At 41.6% G+C, this 17,503-nt stretch overlaps 2 protein-coding genes across 2 annotated transcripts in view; one reads left to right on the top strand and one right to left on the bottom strand.

Moving 5' to 3' along the window:
• Positions 1 to 10,606, top strand: part of SEC24D (SEC24 homolog D, COPII component) — a 49,481-nt gene extending 38,875 nt beyond the window's left edge. Inside the window, exons 11-22 of the mRNA XM_010174350.1 lie at positions 444 to 635; positions 1,278 to 1,371; positions 3,485 to 3,601; positions 4,065 to 4,235; positions 4,967 to 5,063; positions 5,704 to 5,849; positions 6,231 to 6,369; positions 6,784 to 6,902; positions 8,565 to 8,744; positions 9,272 to 9,463; positions 10,006 to 10,095; positions 10,466 to 10,606. Coding sequence (XP_010172652.1) covers positions 444 to 635; positions 1,278 to 1,371; positions 3,485 to 3,601; positions 4,065 to 4,235; positions 4,967 to 5,063; positions 5,704 to 5,849; positions 6,231 to 6,369; positions 6,784 to 6,902; positions 8,565 to 8,744; positions 9,272 to 9,463; positions 10,006 to 10,095; positions 10,466 to 10,606 — 1,678 coding nt within the window. The remainder of the gene's footprint in view (positions 1 to 443; positions 636 to 1,277; positions 1,372 to 3,484; positions 3,602 to 4,064; positions 4,236 to 4,966; positions 5,064 to 5,703; positions 5,850 to 6,230; positions 6,370 to 6,783; positions 6,903 to 8,564; positions 8,745 to 9,271; positions 9,464 to 10,005; positions 10,096 to 10,465) is intronic.
• A 5,703-nt stretch (positions 10,607 to 16,309) lies between these two features.
• Positions 16,310 to 17,503, bottom strand: part of METTL14 (methyltransferase 14, N6-adenosine-methyltransferase non-catalytic subunit) — a gene marked incomplete at its 5' end in the record, with an annotated part of 22,247 nt that continues 21,053 nt past the window's right edge. Inside the window, one exon of the mRNA XM_010174351.1 lies at positions 16,310 to 16,798. Coding sequence (XP_010172653.1) covers positions 16,485 to 16,798 — 314 coding nt within the window. The remainder of the gene's footprint in view (positions 16,799 to 17,503) is intronic.

Raw genomic sequence — 17,503 nt, 5'->3', positions numbered from 1 at the left:
AGATTGACCCACCAAAGTCACCAGACATTATTCAAGCCTATTCTGTTCTTACTCGGCATCAGTCATTAGTGTCACTGAATTACAGCATCTTCTAAATAAAGCTGATTTTATCTTGTAACTAATTGTTGTCTCTTCCATGTTTTGAGGACAACATTGTTTATTCTTCATCTTAGTGACTTTTGGATGGGATGCACAGTTGATAGAGTTGATAGAGTAAATATGTATTTTTTAAAAAGTAAATAATACAGCAGTTGATTTTATCAGGGTGTTTTATTTTGACCTAAGGCAAAGATTGAGGCCATTACATCTGCTTGGTGGTAGTTTGCTTTGTTGCTCCCAGCACAGACAATGAAAGCAGCATTTCCTTTGCATTTCAAAGGCAGGCTTTTATTGCAAGGTCAGATTTTCAGAATTACAACCAGTTGTTTTTGTTTTTCTTACAGAGAAGAGCAAGAAGAATCTTCAGCAATTCGAGTTGGTTTTGTCACTTACAACAAGGTCCTCCACTTCTTCAATGTCAAAAGCAGCTTAGCTCAGCCTCAGATGATGGTGGTCTCAGATGTTGGAGAAGTTTTTGTTCCTTTGCTGGATGGTTTCCTTGTTAACTTTCAGGAGTCACGATCTGTTGTTATCAAGTAAAGTATAATTATTCCATGTGTGAATGAGATCTGAATGCTTGTGATATGCATTATGCCTTTTAGTCAGTTGTGTTCCTGGGTTTTGAGGGGTACATGTATTTACTGAAATACTTTAGAAGCCAGGAGGTGCTTCAAGTCATTTATTTCCACCTCTGAGGCAAAGAAAAAGTGATATCAACAACCCAGGGTGCTGAATTTGAAAGCATATTTAGGCCAGGTGTAAACCATGCATGTTCAGCTGTGCTTCTGCAAAAATGGGAGGGGATTGCAGCTGTGTGCCATGTTGCATGCTTTTCCTCTTGCAAGGTATATGATGCACACCTGGATATGATCTAAGGACTCTTTAAGCCTTTAGCACACTGGAACTCCTTCATTTTTAGCTATTTTTATTTATTGCATGTTCCTTTATGTCACCAGCTTTGAAGTAATGCATCTCATAGAATTTTAAAATTATTATTTTATTTTAATGTGGCTGGAATCCCAAGAAATTGAGCAATCAGATTTTTATAATTTTTTTATATTACACATTTGCATGGGAAGCATCTTCCTGTGTGGAGACTTGGTATGTTACAAGGTATGTTCGGGGATTATCCCAAATATGCTGAGCAGTTGAGACACTGATCCTTTTGTCTTTCGTAGCTTGTTGGACCAGATTCCAGAGATGTTTGCAGACACTAACGAGAGTGAGACCATCTTTGCTCCTGTTATCCAGGCTGGCATGGAGGCGCTAAAGGTTAGAATATTCCCTCCCCTCTGTAAGAGAAGTAGCTCTTTAATAAGACTCGATAAGCTGCAGAAATTCCATTTCCTAAAAGTCAGTCCCAAGTCCTCCTACAAATCACAAAGGGAAATTAGAAAAAATAAGTCTCTGATTGTTTCCAGCACTAATGTGCCATTATTGTAACAGTACATTTGAACTGCTTTCCTCAAACTGAGAACATTGACAAGTATGACATCTGTTTCCAGATTTTGCTTTTTGAGGGAAACCAGTCCCTAGAGTCTATCCTACATAGAATGGATGTTTAGAAGATGATGAGGAGCAGGAGTCAGTATCTTGGTCAGCTTTTAAGAAGAAAAAAAAAAGTGTTTAGTTACTGCAACGGAACTCGTAGGTAGTCTGGATGTTTGCACAGATCCCCAGTCCTTGCACATGGGAAGGGCAGGAATAGAGTCAGGATCAGGTAGGATTTTGCCCTGCCTGTTCTCAGATATGATTTTTCCCTGCCTGTTCTCCTGCTTCTGCTGACTTCTTGTGCAAAATGAGATGTTTACGACTATTTATGACTGAATCAGGTAAGGGGTTGGAGGGTTTCTGCTTAACTGACAAGTTCTCACAGCTTATTTTCAATCCATCTGAAAATGAATCCATAGGTCAAGATGCATCCCCGTTGCTTTCTGTATGTCCAGGACATCCTCTCAGGTGCTGACATTTCCATGGAGCGCTGCCAACTGAAAGAATGCCACCATGGTTCACCACAAGATTTGTAGGGGCAGAAAACAGCCAGTGGTGTTTTAAAATAGTTGATTTGTCTGCGAGCTGTGTATAGGTGAAGCATGAACTTGAGGAGATAAATTTGTTGAACCAAAAATACACATCATTTCTCAAATCTGATTCTTAAATATTTAACTAATACCTGTTTTCTTGTTAGTTAATAATTCTGCCAGAAGGCATGTGTGCAAAACATATGTTTGGTTACAATGCTCTTCCCTAATACTTGACTTGAGAAAACAAACTTAAGGGTCATAATTGTAAATTTCCTGTGATGTAGCCTATAAAAGAAAGCTCTTAATTAAGCTTTTTATTTATCTCAGTATTTTAAAGGTATAATACGTAAGAATTTTCACTGTGAATTATTAATATGCATATACTTGTGCTCCAGAAAACAATTCTTGTCTAAAAAGAATAAAATTGTGTTCCTATTTGAGATTAATTTTAATGTACTTTTAGAAATAATATATGTACATTTTAGAAAATTAGTCAAAAGCAATGTCAGTAATTCCTGATGTGTATCATGACAAATAGGTATTTGGTCAGTCTCTCAGTGTTCAGCAGAATGCTTCTTAAAAGGAATTGAATAAATTGGCATTCATTATTAACTCTGCTTGAAATATTAGGGGTGAAATTTTAGCTCTATTAAAAGTAAGATACTGTCTTCAATGGCATTTCTGCCACAGCAGAGATTTCTAGGTTTCCCAGAAGAATGCCATAGCTTATTTTGAAATGTGGAGTATCTTTATCTTGTGAACATCTTAAAATCTGGAGGAGAAAGAGTACCAAAGCTGATTTGTGTCTGTGTGCTCTTGGGCATTGCAGTTGTAACCTGGAGCAGGAAAAGGACAAATCCCTCTTCCCTTCTTCCTTCCCTTACCTTCACCCAACTTCTTCAATACTTGAAGACCTCAGAATTGCTCATCATTTCCCTTTGCTTTAACTTTTGGCCAGCCCTGAAGTGGTCAGGCAGCTGGACTAGATGATAGTTGATCCCTTCCAACTGAAATAGTATTTGTACTTTTGATCCTTGTTGTGTAATTCTTGTATCCAATTGGAAAGTCTCCAAGAGAGGTACTTGTGGTTTTGCCCATCAAGATTTTAGATTCCTATGTAGAAATTACTGTAACGGTCCATCAGCCAACATCTCTGTGCTAGACGACATTATTGACTGACATAAAATTCCCAGTTTGTTTCGGGACTTATTTCCATCAAGTTTTGAGTCTCTAAATGAATTATTTAGCTCTGAGGAGCTTGCAGAAAGTTTGCACTGTTCTCTGAGATACCACAGTGTATGAAAATCAGGCTTGTGTATCTTCACAGTAATAAATATGCCCATATCATGTCTTTGAAATAGGCTGCAGAATGTGCTGGAAAATTGTTTATCTTCCATTCCTCACTGCCAACGGCGGAAGCACCAGGGAAGCTGAGAAACAGAGATGACAAAAAACTACTCAATACAGATAAAGAAAAGGTATTTTCTGCTCTGAGTTAACGAGGGACTGCTATTACGCTGAATTTCTCTGATAGAGCTTTGATCTTTTTTTATTTGTTATCTTTTACCGAGACTTGTTGTGTAATTATTTAAAATTCCCATTCTCACTGTGCCCCGTTACATACCTATATTGATACTGGTCCTGCAGGAACACCAAAGTCAAACTACAGCAGAACAGCCATTCCCATCAGTAAAGGAAACCCCCCAAGCAGCAAATGATTCCACCCATCCAGCGCCTTTGCTGCCGGGTTAGTGATTTGGTTCTCTAAACCTACCGAGCTGGTTCTCTGCATACAAGTATATGGGCAGGGCCAAGGTGTTTTTAATCAAATCCATACCTCGCTTCAAACTTCCACTTCATCCTTTTTTTTTTCTTAAAGTGGGTGTTTGGCTACCAGTGGTTTCTAATGGTACGACACTTGTCTTCTTTAATTCTGTGCAGACACTCTTCCAGCCCCAGGTAAATTCTTACGAGGCTTTAGCCAGGGACTGTGTGGCTAACGGCTGCTGCGTGAATTTGTTCCTCTTCCCAAATCAATATGTGGATGTGGCCTCCATGGGTCTTGTCACAATGTACACTGGAGGAACACTGTACAAGTACAGCAATTTCCAGGTAAGCGGTGCAGGTTCCCTGCCTTTCAGACAGTAACACCTGGGGATTTGTTGTTTTTCTTTTCATTTCAATGTGTGCTTCAGCATTTAACATGAAAGTAGAGAGTCTCTAGAAAACTTAGTTATAAACTGCAAGGGATAGAATTCAAACTTAGAAATGACAAATCAGGCCCAAATACGTATCTTGAAGCAGTAGTAAGCTGGTTGATATTTTAAAATTAAATCCATTTACTTAAATATGCCGACATCTGAGCAGGGAGGTCAATTACTCTGGTATATACAGATAAAAATCCTTATGATAAAGACCCAAAAAACCACTGTAACAACACTTGTTTAAAATTTCCTGAGAATCTCTCTGGGGAGCAGTGGACTCGCTCTGTGTCAGGGGCTGACCTACAAAAGCAGTTTTTTCGAAGTCGGCAAGGCTGCTCTGCAGTTCTTAAGGTTGTGCCATAAAATCCTAGCTGGGCTGCAGGGTGAAGTGTAAGAATGTCACAGGAAGCACTTTGATGGAATAGAAATTCTGGATGTCCAGGCCAGATGAACTGGGGAATGCTTGTGTAGATATGTTTGTGTTAACAACACAACGATCAACATTTTTTTATCTGTTGAAAGGAAAAGAACAGATTTGCTGCTGGGGGGGGTGTGACAAGGAGGGGGAGAGGGTTGGGGCACAGTTATGTTGCTGCCACCCGGTGGTGAACTGCAGCTCTGGCTTTGCCTTGTTTCTAGCTGGATGCTGACAGCCCACAGTTCTTAAGTGACCTCAGGAAGGACATCGAAAAAAAAGCCGGATTTGATGCAATAATGAGGGTTCGGACAAGTACAGGTAATGATACCCTTGGGGAATGAAAATAAACACAAATGCATATGACTATATATAATTTAAAATAATACAGTGCTGTACGGATCAGTTGTAAGGTCAGGCTGACTGATTTAACTTTATTATGTACCTCTGGAAAATGCATGAATATGTCTTTCCTGTGTAGGCCTCCATAATAATTAATTTTCAGATATGAGTAAGGCTTCTGATTGTTGTGGATGCATCTTGGATTGCAAGTAAGTTGTATAAAAAAGTGTTGCTGCCGGAGATTTACACGTTCCTTCATTTTCATACTTGAAATGACATCACTGTGTCTAATTTTCAAGTGTTCCTTATCTCAAATGCAAGTATTCGAGAAAAATACACACACAGAGTGGCCAAGCCAAGGTTCTGGGTGATCTCAGAGTCAGAGCTCAGCTTCATGGCCCAGCAGCTTTTCCCTCTCACCCAACTGTCAAAAAATGCCATTGGCAGGGACAGTTGGTGGGACCCCCTGAGGCTGTAAATCCCTGAGGGGATAATGGTTCCTGTTTCAGAAAGCAAAACTGACTGACCATAAAAAGAAAATCACAAAATAATGTCAATTTTATTTGCCATTTTTAAATAAAAGGATAAGTAAGTTTGTTGTGTTTTAATGTGGCCGTAGGCTTCAGGGCTACGGACTTCTTTGGTGCTATCTACATGAACAACACCACGGATGTCGAGATGGCAGCGGTTGACTGTGACAAGGCAGTGACTGTGGAGTTCAAACATGATGACAAACTGAATGAAGACAGTGGAGCCTTAATTCAGGTAAAAAAACTTAATTACATGTAACATCATGAAATTGTGAGCAAGAACTTCTGCAGCTGTAACAGAAAAAAACTGATGGTGTAGGACTGATGGGAGCAAGGCACAGCTTGCACACACTCTGGTGACATTGTACCTTTCAGTCAGTCATACTATTTTTTTATAATGTTAAGATGAGTAACTATGATAACGTCTAACATACTGCTGTAAAAAATAGAGGCATCTTGGTCCTGTGGATGACAGAAGCACTGATACAGCAGTGCAAGGCTGGGCTCTCTTCAGAGCCAGTTACATGCCTTCTACGCACAAAGTAGGTGGCTCTTGCATGAGGGAAGCTTTTTGTTTTAAAATGAAAAGAAATGGTAATTTTCCCCTTTGCTGCAGTGTGCTGTCCTGTACACGTCAGTCAGCGGGCAAAGAAGACTTCGCATACACAATATAGGCTTGAATTGTAGCTCCCAGTTAGCTGATGTCTACAAGACCTGTGAGACTGATGCACTGATCAACTTCTTTGCCAAGTCAGGTAAGGTTATGACAGACTGATTCTGTTTCCTTTTTTCCTTTGGGGTGGAGGAAAGGGAGCTGAACTGATGACCTGGTGGGAAATCATGTTTTGTAACTTGCTGCTCCACACCTGAGCAACTCTCAAAATATTATAAAATTGAAGAGACAAATAGATTGCACATTTTAGGCATGCTGCCATAAAAGTAACGCTTGTGAAGGTGGCAGCAGTGGGAATGCACATCCTACCACAGCGGTGGAGGTTTGGTGGGTGTTTTAGGGCAGAGCTGAATAAACATCCTCCAAGGTGGTGTCTGTCAAGGAGACTAAAAAGCATCCATAGCCCTTAGGTCAGTAAAATGAGGAGCCAGCAGAACAGAGATACTGTAGGAGAATGTCCCCATGTTTAGTGTGCACTTTTCTGCTGTATTTGTAGCTTTTAAAGCCGTTCTAAGCCAGCCACTGAAGACGGTCAGAGAGATCCTGGTGAATCAGACAGCTCACATGCTGGCGTGTTACAGGAAGAACTGCGCCAGTCCATCAGCAGTAAGCCAGGTAAAAGCCACTGAAGCTCGGTCCTCCCCCAGCCGGGCTTTGCAGCAGATGCACGGCGACCCCTGCAACATCAGCAGTGCCAGAAGGGAAAGCTGCAGGACAGGCTTTGCCTTTTCTTTCAAACACAGTTAGCGACAGGTGGGTTAAATGGTAGCAGTGACACAGGGGCTGTTGTTCTGGAACAAATGGCAAGAACAGTGAGGAAACTGATGATCAAATTCACGCAAAGGAGCTCAGGCAGCCTTCTTCTTCCTGATGGAATTACGTGCCATCTCCCAAAGCTTTCATTTTTTTCTTCTTATGTTGTTAAAGATTTTATTATTCTGGGTTTTGACAAATAAGACTGTTATTGTCAAAAAATGAAAATAACATTGTATCTTATTAACAATATGAGTTTGCACATAGTCTCTCAAGTGTGCTGGAGTGATAAATACCTGATGGTTACATGGGACCAAACTCTCTGGAGGGGCCAGAGGGGGGAATCCATGGTGATTAAGATAAGTCTGTTACCAAAGGGTAGCAAAGAAGCTCTAGCAACCTGATTACTTATACTCCACGCTACTCGAAAATTCTCTCAACTTAAGCCATCTCTATTAATTTCAGCCCGTTCTTTTGTATATTCAGAACATTGGGGATGTCTAACTGAACCAACAAGAAGGTCTTTTAAAGTCCTTTCTGACAAAAGTCTTTTTTCTATTTCAAACAAATACCCAAAGATGTCTGTAAGTGTTACTAAATCCAAATGCTGTAAGCGTTTGAGTTTAATTTCTATTTTTCTTGCAACTCTCAAAATATTTCCTTATCTATCTATCTCCTTCAGCTTTTGAGGCACTTTAAAAGTGAGCAGGCACACTTGGCTTGCTGATGCTTTTTTGAATGACAATTGGCAATTCTGTAGATGAATGCAAGGTAATAGGAAGGCCAAAGGACTTGACAATGTTTGAGGTATTTGATTTAGATTAGCTCCTTCTTTAAGCTGTGTTTTCCAGTTCTTTCTTCATCTTCTTCTTTAATATAATGTATAGATTAGAATCATTAGCATATCCTAATTACATGACTTAAAAAAGCAATGCTCCAGTAAAAGCAACTGGATTTGCTTTTAGAAAGGAAAATTTCCTTTCAAATTATTCACCCTTATGTTCTGGTGATTCACCTTGGAGGAAGACTGAGACTTTTACACACCCTGCAATGCTGCCAGTAATCAATAGCCTGGCTAATGAATTGTTTAATGTTAGTGAGGAACAAGTATGTTAGGAACAAGACCAAAAGACCCTGGCTGTGGACCTTCATTTCTCTCCTAAATTGTTCAGAGAAAAAAACCCACCCCCTTTTCCTATGTGACTCCCCTGTAATTTAATACCTAAACATGAGCACAGGTTGCAGCAGAGGGGTGACAGCATCGGAGATCATGACTACAGTCAATAGGGCAAGTATTGAATATCCAAGTCTCTGTTGGATTCTTATGAACTGTATTAACCAGTCCAAGCTGGCAGATCTGGTTTGAACCAGCACATATCAAAAAGTTTTTCTAGTGTGTTGGGTTTGGTTTTTTTCTCTTTAACCAAAGAAAACAAGCAGTGGTTTATTTAAATATTTGAAAGTCCAGCTCTCGTTCCCCAGCACATGGGATATCTTAAATAACAAGCTTTCTCTGCCTCTCAGCTCATCCTTCCAGATGCCATGAAGGTGCTGCCAGTGTACATGAACTGTCTGCTGAAGAGCTGCGTGCTGGTGGGCAGACCAGAAATCCCCACTGACGAGAGGGCTTACCATCGCCAGCTGGTCATGGCCATGGGGGTCGCCGACACACAGCTGTTTTTCTATCCCCAGCTTCTGCCAATTGTGAGTCTGGTCTTTGCACATATTTTCATTTTCAGTAAAACGTTTTCTGCAGGCTGGGATTTTATAATTGTGCAGATGCAGAAACGAGCCAGGCTGCTGGGCAAGTGTTACACTGCCGTGCTGGGTTACACTTTCACTGTGATGTAGTTGCTGTTGAACCAAATTGAGGAGGGAGGGTAGAACCTCTAGTTGAATGGAAAATGGGGAAGTACCATTATCAGTCATTGACATCAGCATCCTCTAAGACTCTCGCTGAACTTTTAGCAAAGTTTTTACCAAAGCTAATGAAAGATGCCAGCTTTGCTAAAGATCAACACTGGTATGCAAGGGTCTGTCTTATGACAGGTCTGCCTTTGCACACAGTGCACTACCCGAAAAAGAAGAGGTTTGATTCCTAATTCCCCTAATCTGGAAAGGAACCACTAAGATACACTAAACCTGTCACTAGTTACTTTTCAGTATCTAATTGGAGCTTTACCCACCTTGAAGTCATCAAGTCTACAACTCCTGTGTCTTCTGCCCCACAGCACAGCCTGGATCTGAAGAGTGATGCTGTCCCAGCTGCTGTCCGCTGCTCTGAGGAACGTCTCTCAGAAGGAGGGGCCTTCCTTCTGGCCAACGGTCTGAGTATGTTCCTGTGGCTGGGAGTCAGCACACCCCCGGAGCTCATCCAGGGGCTTTTCAACGTCCCGTCCTTTGCACACATCAGCACGGAGGCTGTGAGTACATGGAGACTGCTCCCTTTTTCAGAATTTATGATTTAGTAAGACCAGACTGCTAATCAGAGAAGCAAATGAGGTAGATTTTCATCCTTCAAGTAAAAGCAGGACCAGGTGACCAGCAGAAGGTGTTAAGACACCCAGAAATAATACATAAAACTTTAATAAGCTTTTACACTCTCAACACTTACAGGCAAGAAGCTTTCACAACATTTTTAAACCTTCTTAAAAACTTCCACTGTTGCAGCTGTTAAAGACCTATTGAATGTGTATTGCTAAAATGAGAACAAAACACTTGGCAATAAAGTTTTTCTTGATAGTGAATTTTCATACAGGGAGTATTTTAAATGAAAAAATGGCTTAAACAGATGAGTCTTTAAGATGAGACAGATGAGAGACACTTCTGTGCAGGAGATGGCATTTCCCAATTTAGCATTAAATCCAGAATAACTTGCATCATAAATAGCAGCAGCTGGTCTTGTATGAACTGCTAAGAGATGTGACTGGACTGTAACCACCCCCCCCTGCTTTCCTTCCCACAGACATCACTGCCCAACCTGGACAATCCCTTTTCTAAGAAACTCAAGTCAATAGTGGAGCACATCCAGAGCCAGTTTTTTGAAGGTAACACTGCTCTCTGCCTCAGCTCAGTTCCTACCTGTTCAAAAGGGCACTACTGGCTTTGCCAACACTTCTCTGGAGCTATAGAAGGTTTTGCCCATCAGGAATTTTCCTGTACATCAGTGGGTCCCAGCATGCATTGTAAGCACAAGCATCTCAAATATGCTTAATTCTTAATTTTTCAGAGGTAGTCAAGTCTAGAGGTTACCATTTTATTCTGCAGACTTTAATTCATACTAGTCTCTCTCCTGTGTTCATAGAATACACCTCCTGAAATGTGGAGATAGATTAGCTTTGAGGTATTTTTTTCCTCCTCAACAGCATACAGTAATAGCTACTGTGTACGATTGTATCCTAAAACTATGTCTCTCATCTTTTCAGCTGATGATAGTGAAACAACGGGAGCAGCCAGAGATGCTTTTCCGACAGTTCCTAGTAGAAGACAAAAGTATTTATGGAGGAGCTTCTTACGTGGATTTCTTATGCTGTGTTCACAAAGAGATCTGCCAGCTGCTCAGTTAAGGAAAATCAAGTGTAATTTGTCAGTTTCATTGTGCAAGAGTTTGGAAAGAGGGACAGTCACGGGTGCCTGAAGGCTGGCCCACAGCTCCACCGTGCCCAGGCATTCTGCTGTGCTTTAGTGAACCTTTTCTGTACAGTTTCATTTCCCACAACCTCTCACTGAATATTTACTTACTAAGCTGTAGAATAGGAAGTTCTGCACTCAGGTGTTCATCTTTTTTTTTAAGTTGAACTGCCAGATTTCCAGCTGTCGGTGCTTCAGAGCATATGGTATGCATTTATTAAAATGTAATTTAGAAAACTCTTCAATTATTCCTTTTGCTAGTCATAAGTTGTACAAGAGCCAGGAAAGATGCTAAAAATATATACAGAAGAGGAAAAAAAAAAAATACAAAGCACTGCTTTGAATCAGATTTGCAGTAATCATGCAGTTCAGTTTGAGTACTTCAGAGTCCTTCGTGTAAAGCTCCTCTCTGAAAAAATAATCCCCTTTATCCAAGAAGGGACAAGCATTACCTTCTGCAGAAACAGAGACCCAGGGTCATCCAGGACACACAGATGCCTCAGTTTATAACTGGACTTGAGTAAGTTTCACAGCAATGGACCACAGGGAGAAGAACAGTAATCAAACAATCCTTTTGCTAAATAATAGCAAATTAGATAGTGCCAGGCTATATTATGGTACAGTTCTCTAGTCTTAAGAACACCAATTAATTTAGCATACTATTTAATTACAGTTTCAAAAGTGAACAGGTTAGGTTTTATTGAGTACATTTGCTAACTGGAATATTCCCAATACAACTTAGATAAACATCTGTCCCTCAGAATTTCAGTGGCAGGTCAACTGTAAGACAGTTGAAACATTAACCAAATGTTCTTTGTGGTGCTATAAAAAGCAAGCCTCTTGTTTAATACCAGTTCTATTACAGTGACCGCCTCTCACATGACTCATTTATTTGCCAGTCACCACTTTGAAAAATAAGCCTCTGCTAATATCAGTATTTAAGGTGGAATCTAGAAAGCCCCCATCTTTGGAAGAGCTGTTTACCTCAGATACGTCATCAGTCTGTCTGCACCTTTAGGACCAATGCCTCTGCCTGTGAGGCTTGACCTTTTCCAAACTTGAAACCTGATTGTTACAAAAAAAAAAAAAATAAAAAAAAAAAAATCAGTGTTTCATAGAAAGCAAAAACTCCTCAAAAGTAAGGATGAGGTGGGCCTCATTAAAAAAAAAAAACTAAGTGCCTTTAAACATGCTGGTGTCACTTATTTAGTGGTAATCATTTTAATGTCCAAGATAAGCAGTCAAGATGCACATTTTTTGGTTTGCCAGCTTATCAAAACAGTTGTATCCTTGTGCATTGACTGAGAGCGCTTAAAGTATGTGGCTGTATTATAAAAGGGTCCTCGGACTGAATTCTGCTGCCAAGACAAGCACTTTTTAGCTGAAGCCATTACCCTGTAAAAAGTCTTTGTTGCCATTCCAGATCAGTGTACTTTGTGAAATGACACCAGCATCTCTGTGTAAAGAAATCAGCAATTATTAAATATAATAATCATGTGTGTGTGTTCATTTTTTCATATACTGCTGAACTCTCAAGTTTTCTTATGTTATCAGCATCTGCTAAAAGCCACCCAGCACCTCTCAAACTAGCACCCCAGGTCCGTACAGAAGGTGCATTTTCTACATGGCCAGTTCAGGCCACGCAAGCGCCACTGCCCGGCCTTCAGAACAACCTGGTTTGCACCGCAAATTCTGGAGCCAAGTGTACGGGTCACGTACCTGCGCATTGGCACAGCCTGCAGAGAGCCAGGACTTCAGGCACAGAGGTGCTGTTTGGAATGAAGCTGTAGGAGACAGAGCTGTTTATACGTGTACAGCTCATTCACCAGCGCTCCAGCCCTTCACAGACAGTATCGACATTGAGACATCAGAATGGCTAAACTGGCACCAAGATAGAGACACACCGGTTGATACTCTTAGAGCAATCATGACAGTTCTCACACAGATATATTACAAGTGCAGTCCTTGTCTCCAGCATAACCAGCAGGACTGTAATTCAACTCAGACTGCAGTCATTTCAGGAGTTAGGCCTTTGCTTTTTTCTCTTTAATTGCTGCAATAATTATAATCAAAATTACTTCATGTTTGACCACAGAACTTACCTACTGCTTGTTCACCCCTGAGAATGGAAAGGATTACTAAGCTTTCCTCCATGTTATTAAGTTGACCATCCCATTGCACTGGGCGATGTCTACTACAGCAATGAAGTTGCCACCAACATCACCAATTTTGGAAGAAGAAACCTTTTTTCTACTATAGACAGAAACTGGGTCTCATTATCTATCACTTTTGCTTGCTCAGTGTATCCTTTAAAAAGACACATTCAAGAAACAAGACTTGACTTACAGATGCTTTCAGTGTAATGGGCTCGAAGTCTTCATTTATTCTAGGGCACATTCTGGATCCTTCTGTCCCCTGCCAAGGATTTTAAAACGTGAGCATTCTAAAATTAATCCCTTGACATTATGCCATTTAACTTTCATTGTCAGATCCAAATTATTCTGTAGTTTGACATGTAAATGCTGCTCCACTGCACAAAGCATTCAGTACCCCCAAACATCCCCGGTGAGCCTGTGTCCATGGTACTGTGCTGGGGAAGAACCTCAGAACCCCTGAGAGCACTGCCCACAAACCTACACAGCACATGCAGCATTTCAACCAACTTCTATAACCAGCCCTGCTGGAGAGCGGATTCTCAAGCTGATGGCTGGATTTATACACCACAACTTATGGGTGACTGACTTAAAATCCCTTCGAAGCTAAAAGCTAAGGCAGCCCAAGTATCTTGTCAGTGCAACTGTCGAATCCTTCACTTAATTCACACAGGGTGTAAGATGTCAAGAGCACTATAAGCTCTTCCAGAACAGAAAGATGGGACAAGATCTAGACAGGCATCCCCAATCAAATTGGTGGCATTATGCATGTAATAGAACTAGAAAGGAAGAAACTTGTCAGGCTTTTCATCTCCAAGGACAGCATGCTTAAATTAAGTCTTCATTTACTTGTGGTAAATGAAATATTCATCAGCTCACTGATCACGAGCATTATCCTCCTCGTTCTGTTAGAGCGTTACAACTGAGAAATTAACTGACAACCGGTAATGACATTAAAAGCTTTTCATCTCTAGACACCACTTGAGATATGGTCCAAATCAACCATTAAAAAAAATGACCAGCTGTTTTTACTGCATAATCAGTGGGGAGGGAGGTGGTTGGGGAACAGAGTCTCACTGCAGTGCTTTCCAAGTATCATCTCCACAACCACGCGACACCAAGCCTTTGGGTACACACCTGTGGGCTGCTGTCTTACCTGTGCAGGCAGCTGATGGCTGTTGAAACACCACCTTCAGATAATGGCCAGGGGGTTTCTTTCTTCATAGAGCACAGGCAGAAATTTCTATTTCCTTGTCCATTAACTTCAATTTATAACGTACTGTCAGTTGCTGCTTAACAACACATGTGTTACAATGCCCTGCTGAAGTCGGCCCATCCAGACAGATCCAATTAACACTCTCTAGAGCAGAATTCTTTTTTCCTTACGCTACTTTCGCTATTTCAGCTTTGAGGGACAAAATGAGAAACCTAATTCTGCGTGCTCAAGAGAGCTTTATTTAGTAGAATGTTTTTTTTACAAGACCATGTGCAATTCATTTCCCAAGTCACTGAAGTCTTGAGCAGCACCCCAGCTTCTGCAAACCAATACAGATGCACATCTCAACCACGTATTTTTGAGTCTCCTCTTCAGTGCAGCCTGTCCATCTTCTATGTTAAGAGCAGCCTACACACTGAACTGTCAGCTACAGATACACAATTAAAAATAAGAAATGGAAATGAACAATTTCTAGTAATTGAGGGAAAAAAAAAAACCAAACATTTGTCAGTGGGACAAAAGCAACCTTCCTAAGGTTAAGTGTCTGCAGTACTTACTTTTTGAGGAAGAACATGGGGCTGTTCAGCCTGGAGAAGAGAAAGCTCTGGGGAGACCTTATAGCGGCCTCCCAGCACCTGAAGGGGCTACAAGAAAGCTGGGGAGGGACTTTTGACAAGGGTGGGTAGTGATAGAACAAGGGGAAATGGCTTTAAACAGGACAGGAGTAGATATCTATTAAGAGATGAGATATTAGGAAGAAATTCCTCACTGTGAGGGTGGTGAGACACTGGCACAGGCTGCCCAGAGAAACTGTGGCTGCTCCTCCCTAGAAGTGTTCAAGGCCAGGTTGGATGAGGCTTTGAGCAACCTGGTCTAGTGGAAGGTGTCCCTGCTGATGGCAGGGGGGTTGGAACTGGATGATCTTTAAGGTTTCTTCCAACCCAGACCATTCTGTGAAAATGTAAATAACAGGTGAGTTTCACAGGCACTTCAGCAGGCCCTCAGCAGGGTACCAAGGCCTGGAAGTTGTTTCTGTGCTAAGGTTTCATGCACCTAAAGAAAAGTTACCGCCTGCTCTGCTACAACTGTGGGGAGAAAACCACAGTAAAACTTAGTAATTCCAAAACCCCAAGGAGAACAAACCCACAACATATTATGAAAACTATTTCAAGGTTAGCTTTGATATCCAAGTTTAATAATGCACTACTTGACAGGACAGTCACTTAAAAGCTAGGCTTCAATAGAGAAACACTGAGACTTAAAATCCAGTTGTCCAACACCTAAAACTTTGAGACTTCAGCCGCCAGGTTTGGTCAGTCTGCCACGTATTGACTGAGATCATCAGAGCTGTAGTTTTGCTAAAAACAAACACCATACATACGGAAGTGAATCGCTTTCTTCTCCCTCTGTACTCTGGGGCTGATCAGCAACAATCTACTCAGCGCACACAACATCCGCAGGCAAAGCAGGACACTGGTTCCATGACTGCGCCCTCGTTACCCGGGTGACGAGCTTCAGGAAGCGCTCACTCTTACAACATCACCTCACGTTTCCAATACGGCCTCCAACGAGGTCTTTCTACTGCTTACACCGCAGCTGCTCTGCAATAAAACTGCTTCTTCCCCTACCAAAGCACCAGGCTGGGTGAAAATCCCAACCCAAGAAGCGATCCAGACCTATGCAGAGGTTCTGGACTGCAGATAAACGCACAACTTCTTGCTTTTCATGAAGCACAACAGACAATTGCACAGAATTGCCACTCTACCCATGACAGATATGAAAGTGAGTTCATATACACCACAACTGAAAAATAAACTTGTTCCCTATTCCCAGGAATCATTTGGGAAATTTAAACCAAATAAGAAAAAATAGAATTCTATTTATTCAATTTGCTCCTTGGTTTCAGAGAAGTTAAAACAGGTGTCAGTATAGACACAGCACTTTTCTTCCATGAATAACAGAGTAAGTCTACTATGGCAAAACCAGGGCACCATGCACTTCAGAACTGCATTTCATGCCCACTCCACAGTATTTATCCAAGTCAATCCAAACCTGAGCCTCCAAAGGAAGAGGAATCTGTGTTTTGGAGAAAACGGCAGTTAACAGAGCCCACGACTTGCAAGTTGCATACGGGCAGAGCAGGTATCTTCACTTCAATCCTGTCTGTGGTTTGAAGAGACACCACTCTCTGCTTGGACCAACAGAAGCTGTCAGGAGGGCAAGTTCAGCGCTGTGGGGTGCAGGACCCTGCCTGCCAGGTGAGGTGGCACGCCAGGCTGGTCACTGGAAGGCAGACTATCTGTAACTGCTTGCACCAAAAACAATTTTACAAGTCATCTAGCTTGAGTCCCCAGAACAATTCACTTCAGCAAAAACAAGACTAAGAAAAAGATTGAGAGATGAGGCATAGGACCAGATGAGGAAGGAGCCATTACCTAAGCGCCATCAGCGGGTGGGGAAGCCTCCTCTGTGTGTGCCTCCGCGTCCCCCTCTGAAGCCACCCCTCTCACCCCGAAAGTTAGTTCTGTTCCTCTCTCTGCCCCTTTCTCCTCGGCCTGCTGAAGTCCCTCCTCTTCCTCCTCCCCTTGGAGCACCACCTCCCCGGTCAGACTTGGATTTGGGTGGTGGTGACTTGGGCCGAAGTCTCTCAATCTCTTCGGTACAGCCAGTCAGGTGGGAATTTGGAGCTGTGAAGTATGAAGAATACGTTTCTGCATTGAAATTGCTGTTTGTGAGGGTGGGTCCTACAGTCAGCCAACCTGGGGAATGACAAAACCAGAGTCAGCAAAAGCAAGAACAAACTTCATGTTTCAAGGCCGTTATTCTCTTTTTCCTAGTAAATGAACACTCAAGTGATGGGGACAGACACTCATCTACATGTCACCTGTACTGAACAGAATGAAAAGGCCACCTCTAGGAGAGCCAGAGCTGCTGACAAGTTGAGGTTTCAGTTTTATATTTCTAAGGGGGTTTTTTGTTTTTGGATTTTTTTTAATGTTTTAAATTACACATGGCTATGGGAACACTCACGCTGTGGTTTCACAAGACTCAAGACCCCTTCCCCCTCCTTCCTACTTGTTCTTACACCACAACAATGTTTTCCAGCCCCTCTGGGACCAGACTAAACTAGATCAGTAAATTCATTTAGGTTAAAAATAACATCATCCTCCTCCTTCTCCCTTTTTTAAAAGGCATTTAAATTTAATTAGCTAATTTTGTCTCCAGAAACCAGTTGCGACAGTGCAGCCAAGAGCACAGCAAGCTGGAAGCACATATCTGAAAACACAATAAAATAACAATTCCATTGAAGCCCATGTTATGAAAATAGAGCTTGAAGAGCTAATTAAGCTGTTTATGCACAAACATTCAGTGGGCACTTCAGCTTCACCAAGTGAATCAAGGCAGGCAGACATTTAAAACAAGCACGTTCCTATTTCTTCATATTATGAGTGAAAGTAGTGTTC

The sequence above is a fragment of the Antrostomus carolinensis genome, unplaced genomic scaffold, assembly GCF_000700745.2.
Source record: "Antrostomus carolinensis isolate BGI_N321 unplaced genomic scaffold, ASM70074v2 scaffold7368, whole genome shotgun sequence".
Lineage (NCBI taxonomy): Eukaryota > Metazoa > Chordata > Aves > Caprimulgiformes > Caprimulgidae > Antrostomus > Antrostomus carolinensis.
Note: the sequence above shows the minus strand (reverse complement) of the source record. Positions and strands in the feature narration are given on the sequence as shown.